The sequence below is a fragment of the Balaenoptera borealis genome (assembly GCF_965194805.1).
Source record: "Balaenoptera borealis genome assembly, chromosome: 6".
Lineage (NCBI taxonomy): Eukaryota > Metazoa > Chordata > Mammalia > Artiodactyla > Balaenopteridae > Balaenoptera > Balaenoptera borealis.
In genome coordinates, this window is record NC_138863.1 from 47,576,143 (window position 1) to 47,600,417 (window position 24,275).

A 24,275-nucleotide genomic window follows, 5' to 3' on the forward strand; every position below is an offset into this window, starting at 1 on the left:
GAAATAGAGTAAAATATAAAACAACCCAGATATTTTTAGAAAACACCTTTTAACTTTCCTACCATTCCCAAAGTCCTCGCTGCTCTTGGAACTCCTGAAACAAAGTCTGAAAAGAAAAAACTTAATTACTCATTTTTAAGGCCAGTATTGGCAACTGCAGGAATAAGTGGTTATATCAGAAAGCTTTAAGTGTTATTTCAGTAGACAATGAGTAAGAGATTTTAAAAACTTGGTACTCCATAATAAATGACCCCAGCATTTTTTAACCACAAAATCAAATCTTTATGAAACATGGAAAGATTCTTGAGAGCCTCAAATAAATACATGTGTGCCCTCGAGGTATTCACAGTCTTGTGAAAGAGAAGAGACAAGAGAAAAGGGCTTAAGAATGAAGAAAAGCTAAACATACAGTAATGAAAGATAATTCAGAGCAAAGTGAAACAGGGTAGAGGTGGCAGTGGCACAGAAATGTGATCAAAATCAGGTAGAGTCTAGGATCCCCAGATTGAGCTCTGAAGATAACAGACAGAGAGAGGATGGGGTAACAGCCTTACTGACAGAGCTCGGAAGGTTACAAATTACGGGCCTGAAGAAAGAAGAAACTATTAAACTATGCCTCTCCAAGAGAACTGAATCTGCTGAAATCAAGAAGGGAGGAGCTGAAGAAATAACCGAAGTGCTGGGGGCTGGAAAGGAGCAGACAAGAGGTCACCGAGGCCCGAGGCCCCCTTGGCTGCTAGAGAAAGTTTACCAGAGACCAAGCTCAATTTCAAAGCTCTTTAATTGCCGAAATTTTTCTATGCCACTTGTTTCAAATGCTTAGTCTAATTTTTTTAAAGAGGACTAAATATAGTTCAAGTGCGTCATACCATCTATGCCATCACCGTTGAAATCTCCGACGGCCACTGAGTAACCTAAAGGGGAACCAAAGGTAAGACACCATCAGGGCAGGACTGGTTATCTTCAGCGTACTTGCTGACTAAGCTTTCCTGGAAAATATCTTCAAGTAATTTCCTTTAATTATGTAATATTTTGTCCTCTAGGAGTAATAGATTCATATGTGTGTGATAAATGTATCTCAAAGAAAATAATGGAGTTAAATACTTAAATAGTATATCTCTGTTAGAAATATAAACCTGTTTTATCAACTTTGCAAAAGAGTCAGTTAAAAACAGGGTAAGTTTGCATTCATCATAAAGAAGCAACAAATAACAGGTTTTCTCAACCAGCAAAATATTAGTTCTGTCATGTATATTTGGTTTAATGAATATGAGAAAGTTAAAGAGAGAGAACAAAAGTTAATAAATCCTAAACCAAAACTGTAGTTTAACATAGTGAATGAAAGTTCAGGAGTCAGACTGCCTGGGCTGGAATCTCAGAAAAAGCAAGTTACAAGTGAGGGGCTTTAGGCAAATTATTTTGCCTCTCTGTGCCTGTTTCTTTATCTATAAAATGGGAGTAAAACAGTAGTACACTTTCATAGACCTGTTGTGAGGATTAAATGAGTTAATACAAGTAAGCACTTAGAACAATGCCCAGAATGGACCAAGCATATCTTAAAGGTTATCTATTATTATTATCATTGTGTTAATAACCATGCTCTTAAATTTCAGTTGCTGACATACAATATAACCTAAGTACTCATAACAAATACGTTCCTTATATTTTAAAAAATCTTCATCTATTTCACATAAAAGATTTTCCTACTGAAAGCAGCATATGTAAATACAGGACAAATCCACCACAACACCAGAAAATGAATCCATATTTTGATTTTACCTACCCAAATAACTGTCATCAAAAATAGCTTGTGCGGTCCGAGTTGCTAACTGGTTATTATACTGGATGCTATAAACTTTGGGGTCATATTTAGATACAATTTCTGCTACTTGATCTGAAATGAGCTGACCTGAAATAAATATATAAAATAAATTATAATTTGAAATGTGTGGACCTGAAAAAAATATATAAAATAAATGACAAGTTTCTAATGGGAACATTATGACGCAGATGATGGATAGCACCTGCATGAAAGAAAATAGATTAGATACGTCTTTCTAATTATTAGCCTTAAATAACTCTTCTTCATAATACTAAATCTGAAATTTGATTATTTTTTTAAGTCACAATTATTTCTATTCAAGCTAGTACTTAAAATTAGTCTCTGCTAAAAAACAAAAATTTAAAAATGCAGAATTTGTTTTAATTCACTAAAAAAAAAATCAATGTTAAATAAATGGAATCATAAAATCAAGGATTGTTTCCAAACCAAATTTCAAATTAGAACTTGAAAAATCTACTGAAATAATTACTTTTACCTTCATAATAATTTGTTAAACTGATTTTTTTAACAAGTTATTTGGACACTTTTATGAAAGCAGCCTGAATGAGTGAGTTCACTTTTCTTCCCAACCTTAAGTTATTAAGTACACAAGAAATCCAGACAACTACATAAAAATCGACTGCCTCCCTGCCCCAAGAAAGGTTGTTTGATTTATCAAATGCCACCTCCATAACATATGAAAAATAATCTCATTTCTGCTATTTCAGAAAGAAAATCATAATAGCTAAAGATATTAATCTTGTTCCAATTTTTCCAGTCACATAAGCTGAGTTTGTAGGGCAGAAACACTTTCTGCCTGGGTCACTACTTTACCCTCTGTGCCTAAACAGTACCTAACACATAGGAGGGATTCATTAAATATTTCTTGAATCAAAGAACACAGGAAAATTTACCATGTCTTTGGAATAAAACACCATTATCATTTTCCCTATTCTTACAGAGACAATTCTGAGATCTATGGAAAAATTCATCCTAATATCTTACCTATTCAAGGTGAAACGTGCTGATTTTAATCTTATTAAAACAAAATATTCTCCGCCCAGTCACTGAGTTTTCAGTTACATATTATATACCATTTATAATAAATCTCTAGTGAACATAATATTAATAGTATCTGTCCTAATTTATAATAAACAGGAATGCATACATTGTGCATACTCAAGGTATTAAAAGAACAAGTCATTTAAACATGTTCACAGCTGTGTCTCTTAAAAAGGCAGAGTTAACAAGGAGTCCTGACTGAGAATCACAAAATCTATCTTTGGTTCCCTCACATGCTCGTCAGATACTTCCCTCCCTTCCACTGAATGACATACCTAGCAGTAAAGAAGAAAAATAAATCCATGTTTTATAGCTAACTAGAAAGCATTAATATCTATTTTCTTACACAGAATCAGAACTGCTATTTTAATTTTTACCGTAAAACTGTAAAACTCAAGTATAATTTTCCTAAATCATTTCATTTTCCAATAGAGGTACAATTCATAGAAATTCAAATTTTTCAGTTTTAGTATGTTTCTCATACTGATCCTCTTTGCCTGATTTTTCTTTTTCTCCTTTGCCATCCCTTCCAATTTTTCACTTATTCCCATTTCTCATTCCTTCTTATTTTCCTTCCATCCTGTTTTCCTTCAGCAAATCTCTTTCTTTAGTTTCCCTTTCTATAAAGCAAAAGCACGGGTTTTCCTACAAGGAAGCAAGTAAAGAAAGCAGAGTGCAGAATACAGAAGTAAAATTCAGAATCAGAAAGTACTTGCAAATCAATATAGTCATAGATTTTCCAGTTCTTCCAAATATTGACAATGCTTGAATAACAGAATCTGGTAAATGGCACTTTTTAGCAGAAAATAAACATGTGACTATATTGACTAAATAAATGTGTCTCTAATGATAAATGAATCATAAACTAAGAAAATAAGCAGATATAGTTACCTATTTTCAAACTGTCAGCAAATAATGATCTGTTATACATTTGTTCAAATGGTAATTTTATTAGTCCTCCGAAAATGAGTAAAGAATGTAGTGTTTTATCTTTACATCAATCGTCAATGCCAGTTTAATATATTCTTTTGAAACTTAGTAAGATCCTCTATTTTAAAAACTCCCCAAACACAAAGAAATCATTCTTGATGTCAGTGATTAATGAGAAAATAACCATTTAAATATTTTAATGTACAAATTCAAATTAAGTTTAAAACCATGAGCTTTTGGAAGGCCACAATTTACCTATTACAAATCAGTTCCACACACTTCCTAATGCTTAATTACATCATTTCCTCTAAAGTACAGAGATGAAAAAGTACATATCATAAACAATAAAAATAAATTATTTTAAATTATTTTATAAATTTACTTTATAATTTACTTTTAAAATATTCAGTTTATTTTCTACTAGGAATATATATATAATATATATTATATATTATGTTATATATTTATATATTTTACATACACCTTATATGATGTTATAGTCCTTTTTAAAAAAATTGTATACAGATAGTGATTATACATTTAAATTTTATTTTTCCATTTCTTTGTTTAAAACAATTTGAAAAGTCTCATAGGCACATGATAAGCCAGATGAGTCTGAAACACAGTCATTATTGGGTAATTTTTAAAAGATTAACCTACCTTGCCAATAAAAGCTACCAGGACCACCAAGAAGTACTCTGTCAGCCTAGATTAAATCAAACAAAAAGATACATATTTTAAAACAGGTAGCTTTAAAAATGGAGAGCAATGTAATAAACATAAAAACTACATATACAAGTATATATGTATATATGACATATATATGCAAATATATGCATATATTAAACATGTATATATTAAAGCAAACAAAATCATAAGTTCTAAACTCATCTAATTCAGTAATTTTCACTATACTTTTTCTAAAACACAATACAATAAATATCAAAAAGGAAACTTATAATATATTCCCTTAATATGTGAAAAGATACAAACATATATATACATATAGATTCGTAGATCTTGGCTGCTCAACACACTTGGTATGAAGTGCCATCAGCAAAGTATTATTGGTTACAGTAAGAAAAAAAGTCACTCCTTAATTCTGTATATTACATTTGTGACTACATAGGCAAATTTCCTTTCTAATAATCATTAAAAATTTTTCAGCTAAAGGAAAAATTTTAGTGTCTTGCGTATCTAAACAAGAGTGAGGTTAGAGGGTAAATTTTTCAGGGTATATTATATATACAAATTATACTTGACTAGCATTTCTTACATCTGTAACAAATTATAAGTATCTAATTCAAGGTAGTTAGTGTTTGAACATAATATTTTTAAAATTTCCTCTTGCTGGAGGTAAGAGAAAATTTTTCTCTCTCTAAATGGACATATAGCCTTTCAAGCTTTCAACAATCTCTGGCCATGGCTATGTAAAAGATATTTCTAAGTTGTCTGCTTTAAAATGACACCATTTTTCAGAAATGAGTTGAAGAAAGCAAACAGTTGATATAGCAATGACTGTTCATAGTATGGGAATATTTCTGGGGTTATAGTTGTACTGGCATAAGTACAGAAAATAAGGACACTTTTTGCTTTAATACAACACCTATTTGAGAACACATCATATGAGTTGAAACCTAATATGCATTAATATACTTTACCTCTCTTTGTTTTGCTTCCTTAAATTTTAAATTATAAGTAATTATGAATAAGTTTTGAATTATGAATTTCAAATTGAGTGAATTAAAATCAATTACTTAATAAGGAGAGTCAACTATAATTATCAGTACCTAATCTAGAAAAAAAATTTTAATAGAGATAAAATACAAATTTAAAAAAATAAGAAAATGCTTTATTAGTTTTTCTGAATCATGATTATAGTTTCTGTTGTTTTAATAAATTTAAGGCACTTCTGCTTTCATTTTCTAAGAAAGCCATATTAAGCTTTCTAAGGAAGCCCTACTTTTAACCAAGCAATGTATTTTTGAGACTTCTCTAGGAGTAATTAATAGTCTCAGTTTGATATTCAAAATGTTCATATATCCCACAAAAAAAAACCACACACACACAAAAGAAAATTACATAAAGAAAAGTACTTAAGAAAAATTTCCTTTGAAAATATAAATGGAATTCTTATTTTTAAAAAATAGATTAAAAACTATCAATTTTAGAGAGCATATCAGCTTAGTTAAAAATACATAGAGTCCTGTATATGAGATTTCTTACAATAATTAAATTGCTTCAACTTTACTTGTTGCCTGTAGGCACATAATAGATGGCAAATAAGCATGTTTTTCAACTTTTATGTAACTAAACTCTGATTTTGTAAGAAAGCTCCCATTGTTAGCTTTTACAAAAACTCAATTTCAGTCAAAAATAGAAAGGTTTAATAGTCCATAAATTTATTCAACTGGAAATTCTAATATTAAGTCATAACAGCTATCTATCTTCTACTCAGGAGATTTTCTACTGTCTTCCATTCCATTTTGATATCTATTTCAAATAAGCAATGTCTCCTAGGGAGAGAATAATATAAAGCAACGGATATCAAAATGCATGGGTCATTTTAATTAGCTGTTTTCATAAAACAGGTAACAGTTATAGAGAATCTGAAGTATTAACCAGTTAATTTTTAACCATGGCTTACATAATAAGGTAGATCTGAATCTCATTCAGTCTTAAATGAGAACTTACTTTAGTAAAATCAATGCTGAATCCTCCTTGACAAAATCCCTGTCCATCAGCATCAATATTTTCTAAAATAAAAAGATTGGAAATATACACAAACCCCAAAACAAACAACACAAAACATGAGAAAAATCTGATATCACTGTAACTGTAAGATAATGTACTAGTCTATGAGAGTGTTCATTCACTCAGGCACTTAATGAGTTAACACATTCTAAAAAAGTTAGTATGCATGTTTATCAGCACCCATTAATCAGAAATGGCAACAGAGAGAGATGAAAGTACCTGGACCAGTCAGCAGGGGACAGAAAGATAACCTAAGATGGTGGATTTCAAACTTTTTATTTTTAACCACAACCCACAACAAGATTATAGTTTATATCATAGCCCACACAACCCAACATACACACATTATATTTCATTCCATTTTTTAATAATTACTGGTTATGACTCATACTTGGATTTCATAAAACAAAGATGAGTTGTAATCTATGAGTTAAAAACTCCAATCTGAAATTTCTATTTCTTACTATTATTCTCCTACAGTTGCTAGGTCTTCACTAAGTTATTATGAATACTTATAAGGAGATACCTACATTCCTGATACATACATTTCCTATACATACATTTACATCCAACAACAACAACAAACCTGAAAAAAAGTAGTTCAGAATTTTGGGAGATGGCCAGACCCTAATTTAATATTCTGCAACGAGCAAAATATGAAAACTACTCTCACAACACATTTAGAAAGTCAACTTTTTTAAACATGACACTTTTAAGTATTCTCCAAATGATAACAGACTCAGTTGTTTTACTCCTTTATACTCAATTATTAAGTTGGCCAATAATAATTTACTCAATTATTAAATTGGCCAATAATAATTAACTCTAATCATGAGTAATACTGTACCTAGAAGGAACAGTGAGCCTGAAGACTCGTCCTTGTTTTATTTTGAGGATAATAAGCAACAATGAAAAACAGCTGCTCTTCAGTCATCAAGGAATTCTTGTAGTCAATGTCACAATATCTAAAGAATTTTGCTATAGTACTCCTGTATTTGCCACCCAAATACAGGAACCAAAAATATCTACTTTCAGTCATGAGGACAACTTGCAAGAATTTTTGTCAAATACTCCCATCTAAAATTTTGAACCCATTTTAAAACCTGGGAACTGCCCCAAGATTACACACTTAATATCTAAATTTAGAATTTTTTTTAGAAAATAGCCTCAAGAGTATAATGCTACCCCAATGTAAATTTTTCTAACCAAGAGGCAATGGGAAAATGCAGGGCTGGGGCTTCCAGTGTCTAGTGAATCATACTAAGGAATTCTGCTCTGACCTCAAGTCAGCCGTTTATTTCCTTTATTCGAGTTGCATCTGGGGAACTATTTCAAGCTATTTATAAAGACATCCTTTTTGGATTATCATACTGTACAATTATCTACTTTATTTGGTTTCCCAGAACATCCAGCTAGAAACATGACCGTCCTTTAAAATTTTAACAGGTACCTATTAAACAGTGCGAATGTAAAGAATTTTATGTTGACTATAATCTATTTCAGTGAAGGCTTTTGTTTTTATTTCTATGGACAATTAATACTTCTGCTATTTGTTAAGCCTGACAATATTATAAATAATGTTATTGGTTATGATAGTAAGAGCAGCTAATGTTTATTAAGCCCTTACTGTGAGCCCAGTACCGTACTAAAGCATTTAAAATCTTTTAAAATCTATACAGCAATTCTATGAGAGATACTATTATTAGTCACAATTTACATATAAGGAAACTGAGGCTCACAGAAATTAAGGAACTTGACTATGGTAAACCACCTAGTAAATAAAAGAGCATGGATCTGAGGTGAGGAGTGTCTACACCACTAGGCAGCACTATCTCAAGCCAGCAGTGCATTTATAATTCCCTAAACAACCATCAAGGGGAAGAAAAAACAAACTAGAAATCACAACTGAGAAAAATCTATGTCCAAATAACATTATCATCAGAAAGTAGACAGAAAGAACAAAGACTCAGACTGAGCATGGAGATGAAAGAGTATTTAAATCATATGATTTGTGGTTCAGGCACTTTTAGAACAGAAAGACATTTAGCCTATTGTATAATGCCAAGAATGGTCATAGATACAGTAATGAGAAGCCAAAAGCAAACATAAACAGTAATAAGGTAAGTTTTTCTAGAGCGTGACGTTCCATAAAAACAAAAGCATGAGGTGAATGGACCTAGAGTCTGTCATACAGAGTGAAGTAAGTCAGAAAGAGAAAAACAAATACCGTATGCTAACACATATATATGGAATCTAAAAAAAAAAAAAAATTGGTTATGAAGAACCTAGGGGCAGGACAGGAATTAAGACACAGACGTAGAGAATGGACTTGAGGACACGGGGAGGGTTAAGGGTAAGCTGAGACAAAGTGAGAGAGTGGCATGGACTTATATATACTACCAAATGTAAAATAGATAGCTAGTGGGAAGCAGCTGCATAGCATAGGGAGATCATCTCAGTGCTTTGTGACCACCTAGAGGGATAGGGAGGGTGGGAGGGAGACGCAAGAGGGAGGAGATATGGGGATATATGTATAAGTATAGCTGATTCACTTTGTTATAAAGCAGAAACTAACACACCATTGTAAAGCAATTATACTCCAATAAAGGTGTTAAAAAAAAAAGCAAACAACAAACAAATGAACAACAAAACCCACAAACTACCACCACCAAAACAAGCAGTTATCAAGAAGTTGGCAATGTAGCCCTACAAAACTGGCAGCCTTGTGTAAAATCAGCCATTGGGTTACACAATTTATTGAAGTATGAAGAAGACATAAAATACTAAAATTGCATCTCTGAAGTCTTTTGCCTAAATCAGCGTTTTACCAGTGATGAATCACCCATGACTATAGATATACAGGTTGTTGGCAGAGTGCAAGAATATAACCCAAGTTCTGAGATTCCCACTCTTGAGTGTTCTTCTCTGGGCAGGTTGCCCCTTGTACTTTGGGCCTGCAGGTAGCTTAATACATCAAAGGTTGAGCCCTGAAGTACATACAATGATCAAGAGATATCGAAAGCCAGCTTATTAGGAAGAAAGGCATTCACTTTGATTTTTTTAAGATTGTTCTCTCTGCTTTTTCTAATATTTGAGGTATTACTATTGAGATCGGGGATCAGCAAACATCTTCTGTAAAGGGCCAGGTAATAAATGTTTTAGGCTTAGGGGTTATACAGTCTCTGTGGCAAGGACTCAACTCTCCCTTTATAGATAACATGTAAACAAATGGGTGTGGCTATGTCCCAATAAAACTTTATTTACAAAAACAGACTCACAAGCCATAGTGTGCTGATCTGATTGGGATGTTAAATACTTCAGAAAATAAGGTTTAAATGTCTGTGCTTAAACCAAATAAGTGAAAGCATTATGAGCAGCTACATCACGCAGTCTTAATCCTTTAAATACATGTTAAGAAGAGAACTGGTCATTACTGAAGAGGCAAAATGATGAAAAATATTAGCTGAACATGGCAGTATATCCTCAAGGGATCATCATTAGAATGCTTGTTTTCAGAAGGGTTCTTGTCCTCTTACATCAGGAATTATCCAAACCTGCACTTGTGAAAGCAGTATTCTCTGTAGAAAAGTTGTGCTTAATACAGAGGAAATAGAAATGGAAAACATTTTCTATTGTTAGTAATACAGGGAAAAGATTCCTTTGGAATAAGACAGACCTGGGTTAAAATCCTCACTAGATCACTCACTACCATAAGATGTAGGAAAAAAATGACTTCAATTGTCTGGATCTCAGTTCCCTCATGTATCAGAAGAGAATAAAGGTGATTTTACAGGTGTGTCTATCACATAAACAATAGGTTACAAGCCTGGCACACAAGGGTTTGCTCATCCTTCAGAGCTACGAAATTATCTTCTCACCATAGGAACATTTTTGCAATACAGAAATTAAAAACACAAATTTAGTCCTCCCATTTTCCACATGCCACCAAAGACAACAGTACTATGACCAAAACACCAACAGAAGGTGGTGTAGTCAGACACTAAGGATAAAGCTGCCCACCTCCTCCGTTCTCGCAGGGTGTGCTTTCTGACCTACTCTAATAAACTGGTTATGGGTACGTATCATTCTTTTCATGTTTACCTCCCACTTACAACAAGTAGGGCCAAGGCAGTGGGCTAAGAAATAAGTGTTTAATGAAATCATTTGCAATTTCTCAGAGGTTCAACTGCTTAGAATTTTGAAGACTAAATAGATCCTTTGGTGTCACAGTTGCCTAATATGGAAAAAAAGTCTAGCAATAAGAGTCTTACACGTTGTACTTTTGTTATTAATTCTCTCTACTACACTACCTGGTGACCAGTGGAACAGAAAAAGTAATGGCCTAAAAAGTGCTCCAGGTATAAACACCACACTGCATTTCAAGAAGCTATTTTTATGTTTCTGATATAAAGAGGATCTGGAGTGGTAGCCAATTCAACAATAGTGGAGAAGCAAAAGGACTGCAATCTCCAAGAAGGAAAAAGTATACAGAGTTTGGAAAAGCATAATCAGAATTACAAGTGCTCAAAATCATCTTTAGTCACAATATAAATTTCATTGGAAATTTCAAATAATATTAGAGAACAGGGTGAGATCTTTTAGATCAAGAGGAGTGAGCTTAGTCAACAGACTGACAAAGAGACTGATTAAAAGCAAGGAAATTCAGACTCCGACTCCTGAGCCCAACGTTTCACCTTCCTATAAAAACTCTAGCTCCTTATGACAATTTTTTTTTACTTTTAACATCATTACTAATATAGAGCTGCAGTTCTTACATTTTGGTATCCATCAGAATTACCTTGTACAGTCTGTTAAAAATGAAGGTAGCTAGGCCTGACCCAGACCTGCTGAATCAGAATCGTTAGCTGTGGGGTCTGCATCTCTGTTAGAGAAGCTCAAGGGAGCACCTTTTGACTAATAGTGACTAAAAATGCAGATTTCCAAAATCAAATATTAATCATTACTGACCAAGGAAGATGAAAACTAGTTCTTAGGGAGAAAGATAAGCCTGTTGACTGCATATTCGAAATTTCTTTACATTAATAAAATTGCCTTCATTTTGCTGTCATCAAACAGCACCGTATGTCTACAAATTTTAACACACATACACACACACCCACACACTTTTTTAACAGCCTAGGCTCCCCAACCCTCTTTGTAAAAGCTGGTCAACTTCCTATACATACTTGATCTGCATGGAGCGTACTCAACAGTCTTTGTACCATCCTGAAGAAAGCATGTTCCAACAGGCTCTCTCTCCTGTTTCATTTCAGTCCTCCAGTGGTACAGTGGGGCACAGGCCTGAAATCAAAGGGGGTAGTCCATGCATAAAAGTTCTCTGAAAAAAATTAGTGTTTCGTATAATCTATACTACCTCAGATTACAATATCCCTTTATAAGCATTTCTAAAAATTAATCAAACCTATCCTTTACCTTAAATTCCTTATCACAGTAGTGGATAAAGATTTTTAAAGTACTCTTCTCATATGCTTCTAAAGGCCATATTTGTAGTCTAGGTTTTTTTTTTTCAAAATAGCAAAATCATTATTTTGAGTAGCACCTTTCTTGATGACATTAGGTGCTAAACTGAAGGGCACAGACCAAATCAATATTTTAACTAAATAACACTCTCATGTGTGTAGAATATATCCCTAAGTTATAAAGCAAATAATTTATCAAGTAAGAAGAGAGTAAAAGAATTTGCAGTGCTTATTTTATTGACTTTCCAAATAAACTATGACCTTTTTGCTTTCAGAGTTATAGACTTCAACACCATGTAAAAGTGGTAGAATGCATGTTTTTTAACAGCACAGTAATCTACCAAAGTATAACAATTTAATTTGCTGGAAAAAATTCAATGACTTTTCTATAATATCCTTTGAAGCAAAACATTTTAATACAAACACTGCAGACAACACTGGGCTATTTTATATTTACCCTAAAAACTGAAAGTAAGAAATCACTGCCACTTCTCTACATGTACCTGATGTTCCAGAGTGGAGTATTTGCCACTTCTGCATATTTTTGCTTCTTTGTACCTCCTTCTGCCTAGAATGCCACCATTCTCAACCTCTCCCTTCGCCTCCAATTGCTAAAATTTGACACATCCTTTAAAGCTCTGCCGAAATTTCACTTCCTAAACAAATCCTTCCCTGATGCCCCACAATCCGATGGAAAAAAGAAGAAAATAGTAAATACTCTGCAAGTAGTTAAAATAGGGAAGGGCTCTCTGAGGAAATGAGAGTAGAGCTGAAATCAGAATGACAAGGAGCCAGCCCAAGTGAAAAGCAGTAAGATGAGCATAAGACAGGCAGAGGGACAAACACGAAGGAACTAACTGAAGTGACTTGGTATGGAAGGAATAAAAAGACTAGTTTAGCTACACACGTGAGGTGGAGTGAGATGATGCGAAAGAGACAGTCCAGCTCTGGTGACTGGATTATGCAGATGCTTATAAAAACCAGGATGAGCATGAGATTTTTTTTTTTTTTTTTTTAATTTATTTATTTATGGCTGTGTTGGGTCTTCGTTTCTGTGCGAGGGCTTTCTCTAGTTGTGACAAGCGGGGGCCACTCTTCATCGCGGTGCGCGGGCCTCTCACTATCGCGGCCTCTCGTTGCGGAGCACAGGCTCCAGACGCGCAGGCTCAGTAATTGTGGCTCACGGGCCCAGCCACTCCGCGGCATGTGGGATCTTCCCAGACCACGGCTCGAACCCGTGTCTCCTGCATTAGCAGGCAGGCTCTCAACCACTGCGCCACCAGGGAAGCCCGAGCATGAGATTTTTACCCTGAGAGTGATGAAAAGCTGCTTGACTGTTTGAATCAGGCAGGCGAAATGCCCTGCTTCACTCTGGTCCTTCTATAAAGAATGGGTTGTAGCTGGGGCAAGAGAGGAAGCAGAGAGATGAGAACAGCCCCTGCACTGACCCAGGTGAGGAACGATGGTGGTTTGGTACAGGGCAGAAATAGCGGAGATGATGATTTATTGAGGGCCGTGGGATATATTCCGGAAGCTGGAGACAGAACTGACAGGGCTTGCTGGTGGATGGGGTAGAGAGTCGCGCCTCTAAGACAGGGAAGTTTATATGGAAATACTTATTTTTGTGGTTTTTCCTTTATGATGGAGGGTTACAGTTCCATTTTGGTCCACATCCATTTTGAATAATATATGAGACATCCAAATGGAAATGTCAAATTGGTAGTTTGCAAATACAACTTTAAAGATCCAAGGAGAATTAATAGCTAGAGCTATAGATTTGGGGATTATGATATATAGATTGTATTCAGAGCCACAGGATAGGATAGGAGCAGCTAGGTAAAAGGTGTAGTTGAAGAAGACAAGGGCCCAGAACAAAGCTCAGAGACACCTCAACATTTAGAAGCTGAGCAGAAGTAGAGCTATTAAAGGAGATGGCAAAAGAGCAACCAGCAGTAAAGGGGAAAACCAAAAAAGTACAGAGTCCCAGGAGCCAAGGAAAGAAAAGTATTTCAAAAAGTATGGGTCAAATGACCTTGTTGAATGGTTTTGAGGGGGCAAGAAAAGTATTCTTGACCTGCAAGCCAAGGATGACCTTGCCCATGCCTACCTGAGCCTGACAGGAGGGGTTGGGAAGAGGATGGGAAGTGAGGAAGTGGAGACGGTTACTATAGAAACCACTTTCAACAAGTCTTTGAAAAGGGGAGCAAAGGAAGGGGACTGTAGCAGAGGGGACGATGAGGCAAAGGCAGGGGTGTTTTATTCGTAAGGAGAGGAGGTACTAGGGCACTTGCTTAAATCAAAGGCACACTATTCCTAAACCTGGCTGGATAGAAACAAACTGATGGGAACCATCGAGTAGGGCAAAAAAAAACGGACAATGTAGGAATGAAGGTGAAAGTAGCAAAAGCCAAGTCTGTGAAGGGTGAGAGAGAGGGTATCCTTAGAAGGGGTGGCCTTTGATCAGAGCTAAGTTATCTGATTAAACGCTCTGCCCTTTAGCACACTGAATTTTACTATCAGCTTTCAAGCAAAAAACTTCATGTGTTCCCACATAAATTGAATAAAGTTAACTTATTAAATATCTAAAACACTTACCAAAATTTTATCCTGTTTTGACCTCACAGATGCTCCAAACCACTGATGGGACTTAAACTCCAACGGATCGTCCTTGGCATAATCTCTATTGCCTAAAATGAAATTAAATTAAGTTAAAAAATAATTTTAAAAAAAACTGTGAGGGGTGAGAAACAAAATATTCTTACTTAGTATAACATAGTTTCTTTCAATCCAACCGGGTTTATGACTAGTGTGTCTTTGATTAATCAAATAGTAACACTGGCTATTTATCTCATATACTTTACACACACTGGGGATTTTCAGCTAATCAGAAAAATAAAATACAGGATGACTTAGAAGTGTCTCAGATTTGTTATTAATCCTACCAATTATCATAATGCAGATGTGAAAAAGTAACAGGAAGTGAAATTTTCCAGTTGCTAAATTGTAAGAAAATTAACTATTAAACAAACACTTATGATTACCTTCTGTACTCCCAAAAGTTCTTTCTGTGGCATGAAGATATTTACAAAAATAGAAGGCTATGAAACACCTTTATAGAACACTAGCAGTAAAAGACTAAGATCTTACCAATGACATTATAACATGAGTCAGAATCCAGAAGACAGGATTTGGCTGGTTGGAAAAAGAATTCGATTTGGCACACTACATGCAAACATTTATTTTTCAGCCTACATTATTGAGGAAATTATTCCTGATATACCAGGCACTCATGTAAAGCACTGTAGATTTAAAAAGAAAAAGATAAAAATCTTTTCCATGAGAAAGCTCTTGATCTGGTCGATGAAAAAATTACAGAAATATATGCATAAAGTATTTGGGGAAGGAGAGACTATTTTTAAAGTCCAGTCTGTTCCTCTTAAAATCTGTTTATAATAATCATTCCTTATAAACATATATTTCAATAACTGTATTGGACAAATACATCAGACAAGTGTCAATTTTAAGAATGCCAGACAACATGTTAATATCATCAAAAGGTTTGGTTAAATCTACTCCCTAAACCCCACCCATCTAAGGTAGTGCTTATGGTTATTCAATTCCATTCTGAGGACTTAAGACCAATTGAAGAGTTACACATAATTAATGATCATTTCAATAATGCCAGACGTCATCTAGGCAAGATGCAAGGTTAACAGTTAACATATTAGTTGTACAATTCTTTGAACATTTTCATTGTTTTGCAAAAAAATTTTTAATGTGTCAATTTCCAAAGTCCTCTATCTGTAGTCTAAACACCACTCTGTTTTTTGTCAGTGGTCACAAAGGCACCATTTACTAGTAAAGGGAGGGAGGAAGGAGGAACAAACTAGCTAGTATATGGCCTTTTACTATGTGAATCAAGGTGCCCCAACAGTAGCTGGCTTGCCTTTGAAGCCTATGTTCACATGCCGACCTCACACATCAGTGACCTATAGATCACCTAACAGTTCACGTGCTCCCTTACATTTCCCATCCTCCCATAGTTAGATTAAAGCCACATAACTCATTTTTATCAATAAGCTAAGAGCAGAAGTGGCATGTGTCCCTTCCAATTCAAGTCAGTTAAGAGTGGATATGAGTTCAGTAGTCATCAAGGAAATGCAAATCAAAACCACAATAAGATATCATCTCATATCAATTAAGAAGGCTATTATCAGAAGATGTGGAGAAAAGGGAACCCTGATACACTGTTGGCTGGCAATGTAAATTGGTGCAGCCATTATGGAAAACAGTAGGGAGGCTACTCAAGAAATTAAAGACAGAACTATTGTACGATCCAGGAATTCCACTCCAGGTATATATCTGAAGGAAATGATACCACTACCTTGAAGAGATCTCTGTACTCCCATGTTCACTGCAGCATTATTCACAATAGTCAAGGTGTGAAGCAACCTAAATGTCTATGGCCAAGTGAATGAAAAAAAGAAAATGTGGTATATAATTAAAATGGAACATTATTCAACCTGAAAAAAAGAAATCCTACCATGTGCACCAACATGGATGGACCTAGAAGACATTATGCTAAGTGAAATAAGCCAGACACAGAAAGACAAACACTTCATTATATCACTTACATGTGAAATCTCAAATTGTCATTTCATTTTAAAAAACAAAATAAAACAAAAACAGTGGATATGTATTCTCCATGTTTTCTTTCTCCCAGCCTTGAGGTTGAAAGAATAGATGGTGTGGAATCCCTTAATGGAAGCAGCCTCAGTCCAAGTTTCTAAACCACCAAGAATAGCCAAATGACCCACACAAGATGATGATATGAGCAAGAAATTATCCTTTCTTAAGTGATTGATATCTGGGTATTTGTTTGTATATTAAAAAAAAAAAAAACAACCATGTTGCTACCGCAGTATAGCCTAGCACAGTTTGAGTAATATATGTTCTAAAAACAAAATGCTATATCCAAAATGGACTAACCTACAACTACAAAGAAGCTCAGCCCTTGGAAGAATTGGATTCAATTAATAGTTTTTTCAAGGATTTTAGCCATAAAAAATATGCTTACAAGTTATTTAATAGGATTTTTAAAAAATTCCACTGCAAGCTAACTGTGTTCTCTCACTGTATTACTGGCTTTCTATTCTATTCTTTTCTACAAAGGAAATAAAGGCATTTTCCCCCCTTACATTAATGAAGCAGGAGAAATACAGTATGACAGTGAAACAGTCGGTGCTTGGAGGGATTCACTTCTATTCATTGTCCCTTGAGACCATAAGCATCATGATAAACTCAGGTAAGCTTAGCCTGAGGGAACTGACTTTATGATCTAATGTATCTGAACAAAAAGTACAGCATTATCACAACTGCTACCTCCTGCTTCTGCTTTCATTTAAAACAGCCTTTTCAGCAAGACCCTAAAGATGTCAAAGCAGAAGCAAAACTTTTCTATATTAGAGGAAATCTTCCATGAACGAAAGTACCATATTAGAGAGGTGGTACTCAAATTAATTTAAGACTCCATGTATTTCCTCATACTCTAAAACTTCGATTCAGAAAAAAAAGAGAGATGTAGGGACTTCCCTGGTGGCGCTATGGTTAAGAATCCACCTGCCATGCAGGGGACACGGGTTCGATCCCTGGTCCGGGAAGATGCCACACGCTGTGGAGCAACTAAGCCCATGCGCCACAACTACTGAGCCTGCGCTCTAGAGACTGCGTGCCGCAACTACTGAGCCCGCATGCTGCAACTACTGAAGCCCGCGCACCTGGAGCCCGTGCTCCGCAACAAGAGAAGCCACCGCAATGAGAAGCCCATGCACCACAACGAAGAGTAGCCCCCGCTTGCCGCAACTAGAGAAAGCCCACGCGCAACAACGAAGACCCAACGCAGCCAAAAATGAATAAATAAATAAATAAATTTATTTGTTTTAAAAAAAAAAAAAGACATGCAGACCCAACATCACTATATTCTTGCCAATACAATATTCCTGCCTACAAGACACCTGGTATAGTTTCCTCAAAAATGTCAATGTCATGAAAGACAAAAAAAGTAAGATTCACGATTAAAAGAGAACAATCTATGGCAACCCAATGCAAGATGTGATACTTGATTGAATCTTGTGTCTGAAGAAATTTTTCAAGTTACAACGGACTTTATTAGATAACAGTATTGTAATAATGACATGTTTCTAGTATGCGATGATGATAGTACTGTGGTTATATAAGGGGAGGTCGCAGTTATGAGGAACTGCCTGATGAAGTGTTTTGAGGTAAAGTTTCACAATGTCTGCAAGAATACTTGAATCTAGGTGAAGGGTATATTGTTCATTGTATTACAGTTTCAAATTTTCTGTAAGTTTAAAATTTTTCAAAATAAATGTACAGCAGTTAGCAAGTACAGATATTATGTACTATAAGGCCAACAACAGAATATCTTCTGTTTCTCTTTATTTGCACTCTTTATTATATTTACTCTAATAATAATCATTAAAAATATTTCAAAACAAATGAAAACATAAAACACAAAATAAAGCCATATGTAAAGATGAATCTAAATACCACCATCCCACCATAAAGAAATATCCTCTGCTCACATTTTGGTGTCTATTCCTAAACACTTGTTTTAGGAATACATGCATATCCTTTTATGCAAAGTAGATATTTTAAGCCAATATTAAAAAAAATTCAAGCTATTACTATATATATAAATGTATATACTTTTTTCCCTGTAACAACATGTCAATAAAAGTAGACCTACAGTACTGTTTACATTGTTGTTGAGTACAACATTATACAGCTGTACAGCAGTTTATTTAATCAACCCCCTGTATCTCCTTCAGTTTCAAGTTTAGGAATATTTCTATTTTGATTTAAGAGACTTACATATTCCCTCAAAGTCACATCTACTTCTTCTTCCAATATACACGGAAGTTCATCATAAGCTATCTGAGCATGAGCTCTTTGCTAAATGAAGATGATAAACCTTCTGGAAAATGGTATGTAATATAGAATATTATTCTAATGGCTACGTTTTCATCAAGATTCCAAGATAAACTTATTTCTATATGTAAGAGTTCCCTTACCCTGAGTCCCCAGTCCCTTATACAAGCCCTGCTCATTCCCACCTGTAGGCCTCTGTACCCAAGGGCCTCTGACCTAGAAAACCTTATTGCTTCCATGTTTGATCCAAACCCTAACTGAAAAGTCATGTGTAGCTGTCCATGACCCCAACGCATGATGAAATGGTAGTCTGCCCCTGAAGGAAATATCTGATACAAGGGACAGTCATGGGAACAAGTAATTACAGTGGAGCAATGGTAGAGGACTGTGTAAAGAGTACTGGGAAAAGGGTGGCAGAGTACAAGTGAGAGAATGCCTTCTGGGCCAAGAGAAGATCCTGTGCAAAGAAACTAAGGAGTGGATATTCTTGGATTTTTTAGAGACTTGTGAGTTGCTCACTGTGACTAGAGAAAAGGGTCTAGAGGGGAACAGTGGTCAAGAGCTTTCATGCAATGCTAAGAGTGGACTTCGTGGCATTTTTGAATTGCCCTCTATGCTAAGCAATTTTTCTTCAATTATATTTCTGAAAGGAGGAAGAGAAGTTTCCTCTGTAAAATGTTATCCCATTCTCTTCCTACTACTTTGAAAAACTGCTTCCATAGATTTTTTTTTTCCTAAACAAATGGACTTTTCTCTAAATTTGTAAGTGGTGGCATAGGACGCTGCTATGCATGGTCAAGTAGTATGTGCTTCTCATTGCTACCATGTTCTATGTCCTGTTTTTTTAAAAAAAGCATCAAAAACATCCCTTACCATTATGATTATGGTTACCTGCCTTTGTGGACATCAGGTTTAGCTTAAGCTAAAAAAATGTCCTGGAAAATAAATAGAAATTTTACATATATTTTGGTTTTATTTTTATCATCAAGTATTATGGAGCACAAAAATCCATAGTTCTTACCAATATGGCAAGCAATTTACCCACAGCATTTAAGAAAAATGAAGCAGCACCAGTCAAGGGTGAAAAAACATCAGGCAATATGGCTCTTTTTGATTAAAAAGTACATTTGCAAAACCAAGACAACAGCCATATCTTATAGCATCAAGTGATTAAAGGTGTTTTCAATTACATTAACAAACACAAGAAGTCAAATGTATTTGGCTATAACGCACTGGCATATATTGGTATCCAAAACTTAGTCAACAGTTTTCCAAAAATATGTTATCACCCATTGCTTTGAATGCCTTCAGCTTCAACAGGGTCACAACCTCAAATTACCATCTTTTTAAGAAGTTTGCTCAATGGGAAGTTCTTCTTTACCAATCAGAACTTTTTTCCCAGAGACCAAGTCTTAAAATACCCAATTCAACCTCAGAGAGAAGTTTCACTCAGAGGAAGTGTGAATAGAGGTGGGTGGGGAGAAAGAAAAGGAAAGCCTGTTCTCCAAACACACTGACAAGAAGTTCATTCATGACCTGGCTGAAATTGGCAGCTAATCCAGGGCGCATGACGGAAGTAAATATTTTGAGTCACAGCCCTGAGTCACCATTTCGAGTGATGCCGGAACTCCCCAGGTTGCTTGGACCATGCCACCAACCTTGAAAGCGATATAGAATACAGACAACAGCAGAAATTCCAGTGCTGAAGGAAATGCTTCCTCAGGGAACAGTCAAGAAAGAACAACGATTTCTGTCCATAATTCTGTAAAACACCTTGGAATATTAGCTCTGATCTCCCAAGTAAATTAAAAGCAAAAAGAGTGTCTCACACAATGGCAAAATTGAGAAGAAATTGCCCCGTATTACATAAATTAACGTAAGACTCCATACTATCACTTTCAGAAATTCATAGAAGAAAATGCTGCTAGAGAACCTTAAAGTTAATTAGCAAGTACATCACCAGAGACTTGAAAATTTAACATCTATTTTGGTCGGCTTTTAAACTTGCCAGTTGCACTTTATCAGACTCCCATGATGGAAGACTTCAGGACAGAAGCATATTGGGTAACGCCAACTGTCATAGCTTTAGACTCTGCCCGCTGATTAGTAACCACCAACTCCTCTCATTTTTTTCTCATTTCCTCCAAGTGTTTGAAAAGACACTGTCGAACATTCAACTTGCTGGAGAATTACAGGAGATGCCTTTTTTTAAAGACAAAGTTACCTTATCACCCTAAAGCTACATTTTTTTGTTTCTTCTTTTCATGCCTAAAGAATATCCTTGGGAACAACAAGACGACATCACCTTTTTTGAAAAGGCCAAAGGCCAGAAGAATGCCAAAACATTAGAAAAGCAAAACAGTAAACTTTTATTTGGAAGTGACCTGTATTTAGTCATTCAGCTCCCATTTGTTACTTTACAAATAATGATGTAGGTCCTCAGAGAGTTTATATTTTGCCCCAAAAAAGTGGCTATTAAAACAATGTAATGTACAGCATGGTGACTATAGTTAATAATACTGTACTGCATATTTGAAAGTGGCTAAGAGAGCAGATCTCAAAAGTTCTCACCACAAGAAAAAAATATTTCGTAACTATGTACGAAGATGGATGTTAATTGACTTATTGTGGTCATCATATTGCAATATATAAAAATATCAAATCATGATGTTGTATACCTGAAACTAGTATGTCAATTATACCTCAGTTAAAAAAAAAAATGCCATCCCATATTCACCCTTTAATAAAATAGACAATTTACAGGCTTCCTTAAGCAGCTTTTTACCTCAAACATCACTTTTGCTCAGTCACACTTCCTATAACAAATTTGCCTGAAAGAAAAATCTCCCAATATGGTTTACTTATTTATGTGAAAATTAACAGGACAGAGAAAGAAATCTCTTTGATCATTCATTTAAATAAATAAATCATGGGTAACTCCTATGTCTAAATGCATGAAATATAGCAGTTAAATGAGACAGATAAGGTCCCTGCTTTCAAGGGAGAGAAATAATAAACAAGTACATAAGATATTTTCAGAGAGTTACAAATACTATAAAAGAAATATGAGAGAAAATGAAAAAGTAGTCAGACAGCTGCTAGTATCATGTATTTGTAACATAATGCTATTGTGAAATAATGTATTTCATTGACTCAGAGCTGCAAATATTCAGATATCAACATCTTTGAAATATGAATGTGTATTACAGTCAATGGTGACATAATTGTAACTAGCAGCATTTTTCAGTAGTACCTAAATAGCACATTTTAACATCAGTGGGGGTGTAATTGGGCAGTGGCTGGCAATGAACATGAGGTTTCTTTTTAGAGAGTGACAGAAATGCTCTGGAATTAGATTACAATAATATCTGCAAAACTCTTAAAATGTACCCTTAAAACAGGTGACTATTATGATAAATTATATCTCAATAAAACTGTTTTTAAAAAATGACAAACTTGTCAGGTAGAAAAGTAGCTGCCACATAACAGAAATGCATGTATTTAATAAAGGCTTTTTCAAAATTAACAAAAAAAATAGATACATCAGAAGGGACATAGACCAAGAATACAAATAGACAATACAAAACAAAAACACAGAAAGAGCTAATAAACATATGAGAAAAGACTTAACCTCATTAGAAATCAGAAATGCAAGTTAAAACAAGATAAATGTTTCACCCACCAAACTAAGAAAGATTATATCAAGTTTGGTTCAGAGATAGGTTGTATCGATGTTTTCTTACTTCGCAAATATCTATCAAATGTACGTTAAAAAACACACATCCCTTTGACTTCCAAATTTCATTTTTAGAAATTAATCCTAATAATTTAAAATATGAACAAACACTTAATAAACATGTTCAAAGCACTGTTATAATAGATTTTAAAAACAGCAAAAAAAATCTATCTCCAACACAATAGGACATAAATTGAGTAAATTATAATTTTACATATTTATACACACAGACGCACACACACACACAAACAGTATATACAAAGGCCACAAAGTACGTGCACAAACACATTATACACACCCATCCAAATATATCTTATGGCTATTGATTTCCTGGGTGGTGGGATTTGAGAGATTTTTATTTTCTTTTTGCCCCTCAAAGTTATCTCATTTTTTCAATCAATGAATATGCATTATTTGCATGTTTTAAAAGGTAAAAAAAAAAGTAGTGTGGATACGTATCCAATAATCTTCACATACAAAAGCTTAGTTACAGCTTCCACATCCCCTTTTAATTAACTTTATTTACATTTTCATCTCCCACACATAAAAGAGTTTTAGTTCATGAAATTCAAGAACATTTAAATTGAGCAAGCTCTTCCTAGCAATTGTTATAAGCATTATTCTTCCTATATTCAATAACCATTATACTTCCTAGTACTCAAACTACTAGAGTAGAATACAGTGAAAAATAATTCATTAAAAAAAATCAAAATTCCAGATATTACTGAAGATCAAAATGGAGGTTAATAACTTCTTTGACTTAGTAAGAAAATACCGTTTCTTAATTTAAGAAACTCTGAAAGACAATATGCAGTGGTTAGGTATCAGTATTAATGCAAGGATGATTTGCTGTATAACTTTAAAGTGTCTTTAAATGTCTCTAGAAGCATAATTGCATTGACTTAAAATAACGAGAGATAAAAGTCTCTAAATCCAGTGTTTGGGTCCACAGACTACTGAAAAACTAATCACTTGTGAATCTAAAAATAAGTTCTGAAATCACAGTCTATGAACATGAGAAAGTGATACTAATTTACCTAGAGCTATCCAAAAACATCTTGTATATAAAATTAGATATAACTGTTTTCTAAAAGCAAACAAGAAGAGTCAGAAAAGTAGAGCCAGAGAAAATATGATGAAGCTCATTTCATTGGGGACTGGTATGTATTTATTTATTGAATTATTACCACCACAGGGAACAGAGAATCAAAATCTCCCTCCCTTCCTTCCGTGAGCAATTCTGATGCTTCTCATGGAATCAGCACAAAGAATACAGGCCCTTTGAAAACACCCACTGCTCCATCAATGCTGGTTTGTTTCCTCCTAGTGATGAGAAGGAAATGATCCTGAAAGCATCTAACATTTTAAAACAAAAACTCTTTACTAAAGTTAAAAAAAAAAAAAAAAAAAAAACGCCAAGTCAATGTTAAGTCTTAAAATAATGGGTGTGAGTCAGGTCAAAACGGGCCAGGAAGAGGATGAGTTTAAAGGAACATATGAACTCAGTTCTGGTAAAACATTTAAAATGTTAAAATACCAA

At 34.6% G+C, this 24,275-nt stretch overlaps 1 protein-coding gene across 2 annotated transcripts in view; it reads right to left on the minus strand.

Annotated features, from left to right (window-relative positions):
- The window catches only part of ITGAV (integrin subunit alpha V), an 88,201-nt gene that overhangs the window by 39,808 nt on the left and 24,118 nt on the right, over nt 1–24,275 (minus strand). For both annotated transcript variants that reach the window (XM_082397514.1, XM_082397513.1), the window contains exons 3-9: nt 14,644–14,735; nt 11,755–11,869; nt 6,509–6,570; nt 4,475–4,520; nt 1,784–1,909; nt 870–914; nt 63–106 (exon numbers count right to left, since the gene is read on the minus strand). In XM_082397514.1, the coding sequence (XP_082253640.1) occupies nt 63–106; nt 870–914; nt 1,784–1,909; nt 4,475–4,520; nt 6,509–6,570; nt 11,755–11,869; nt 14,644–14,735 (530 nt within the window). The remainder of the gene's footprint in view (nt 1–62; nt 107–869; nt 915–1,783; nt 1,910–4,474; nt 4,521–6,508; nt 6,571–11,754; nt 11,870–14,643; nt 14,736–24,275) is intronic.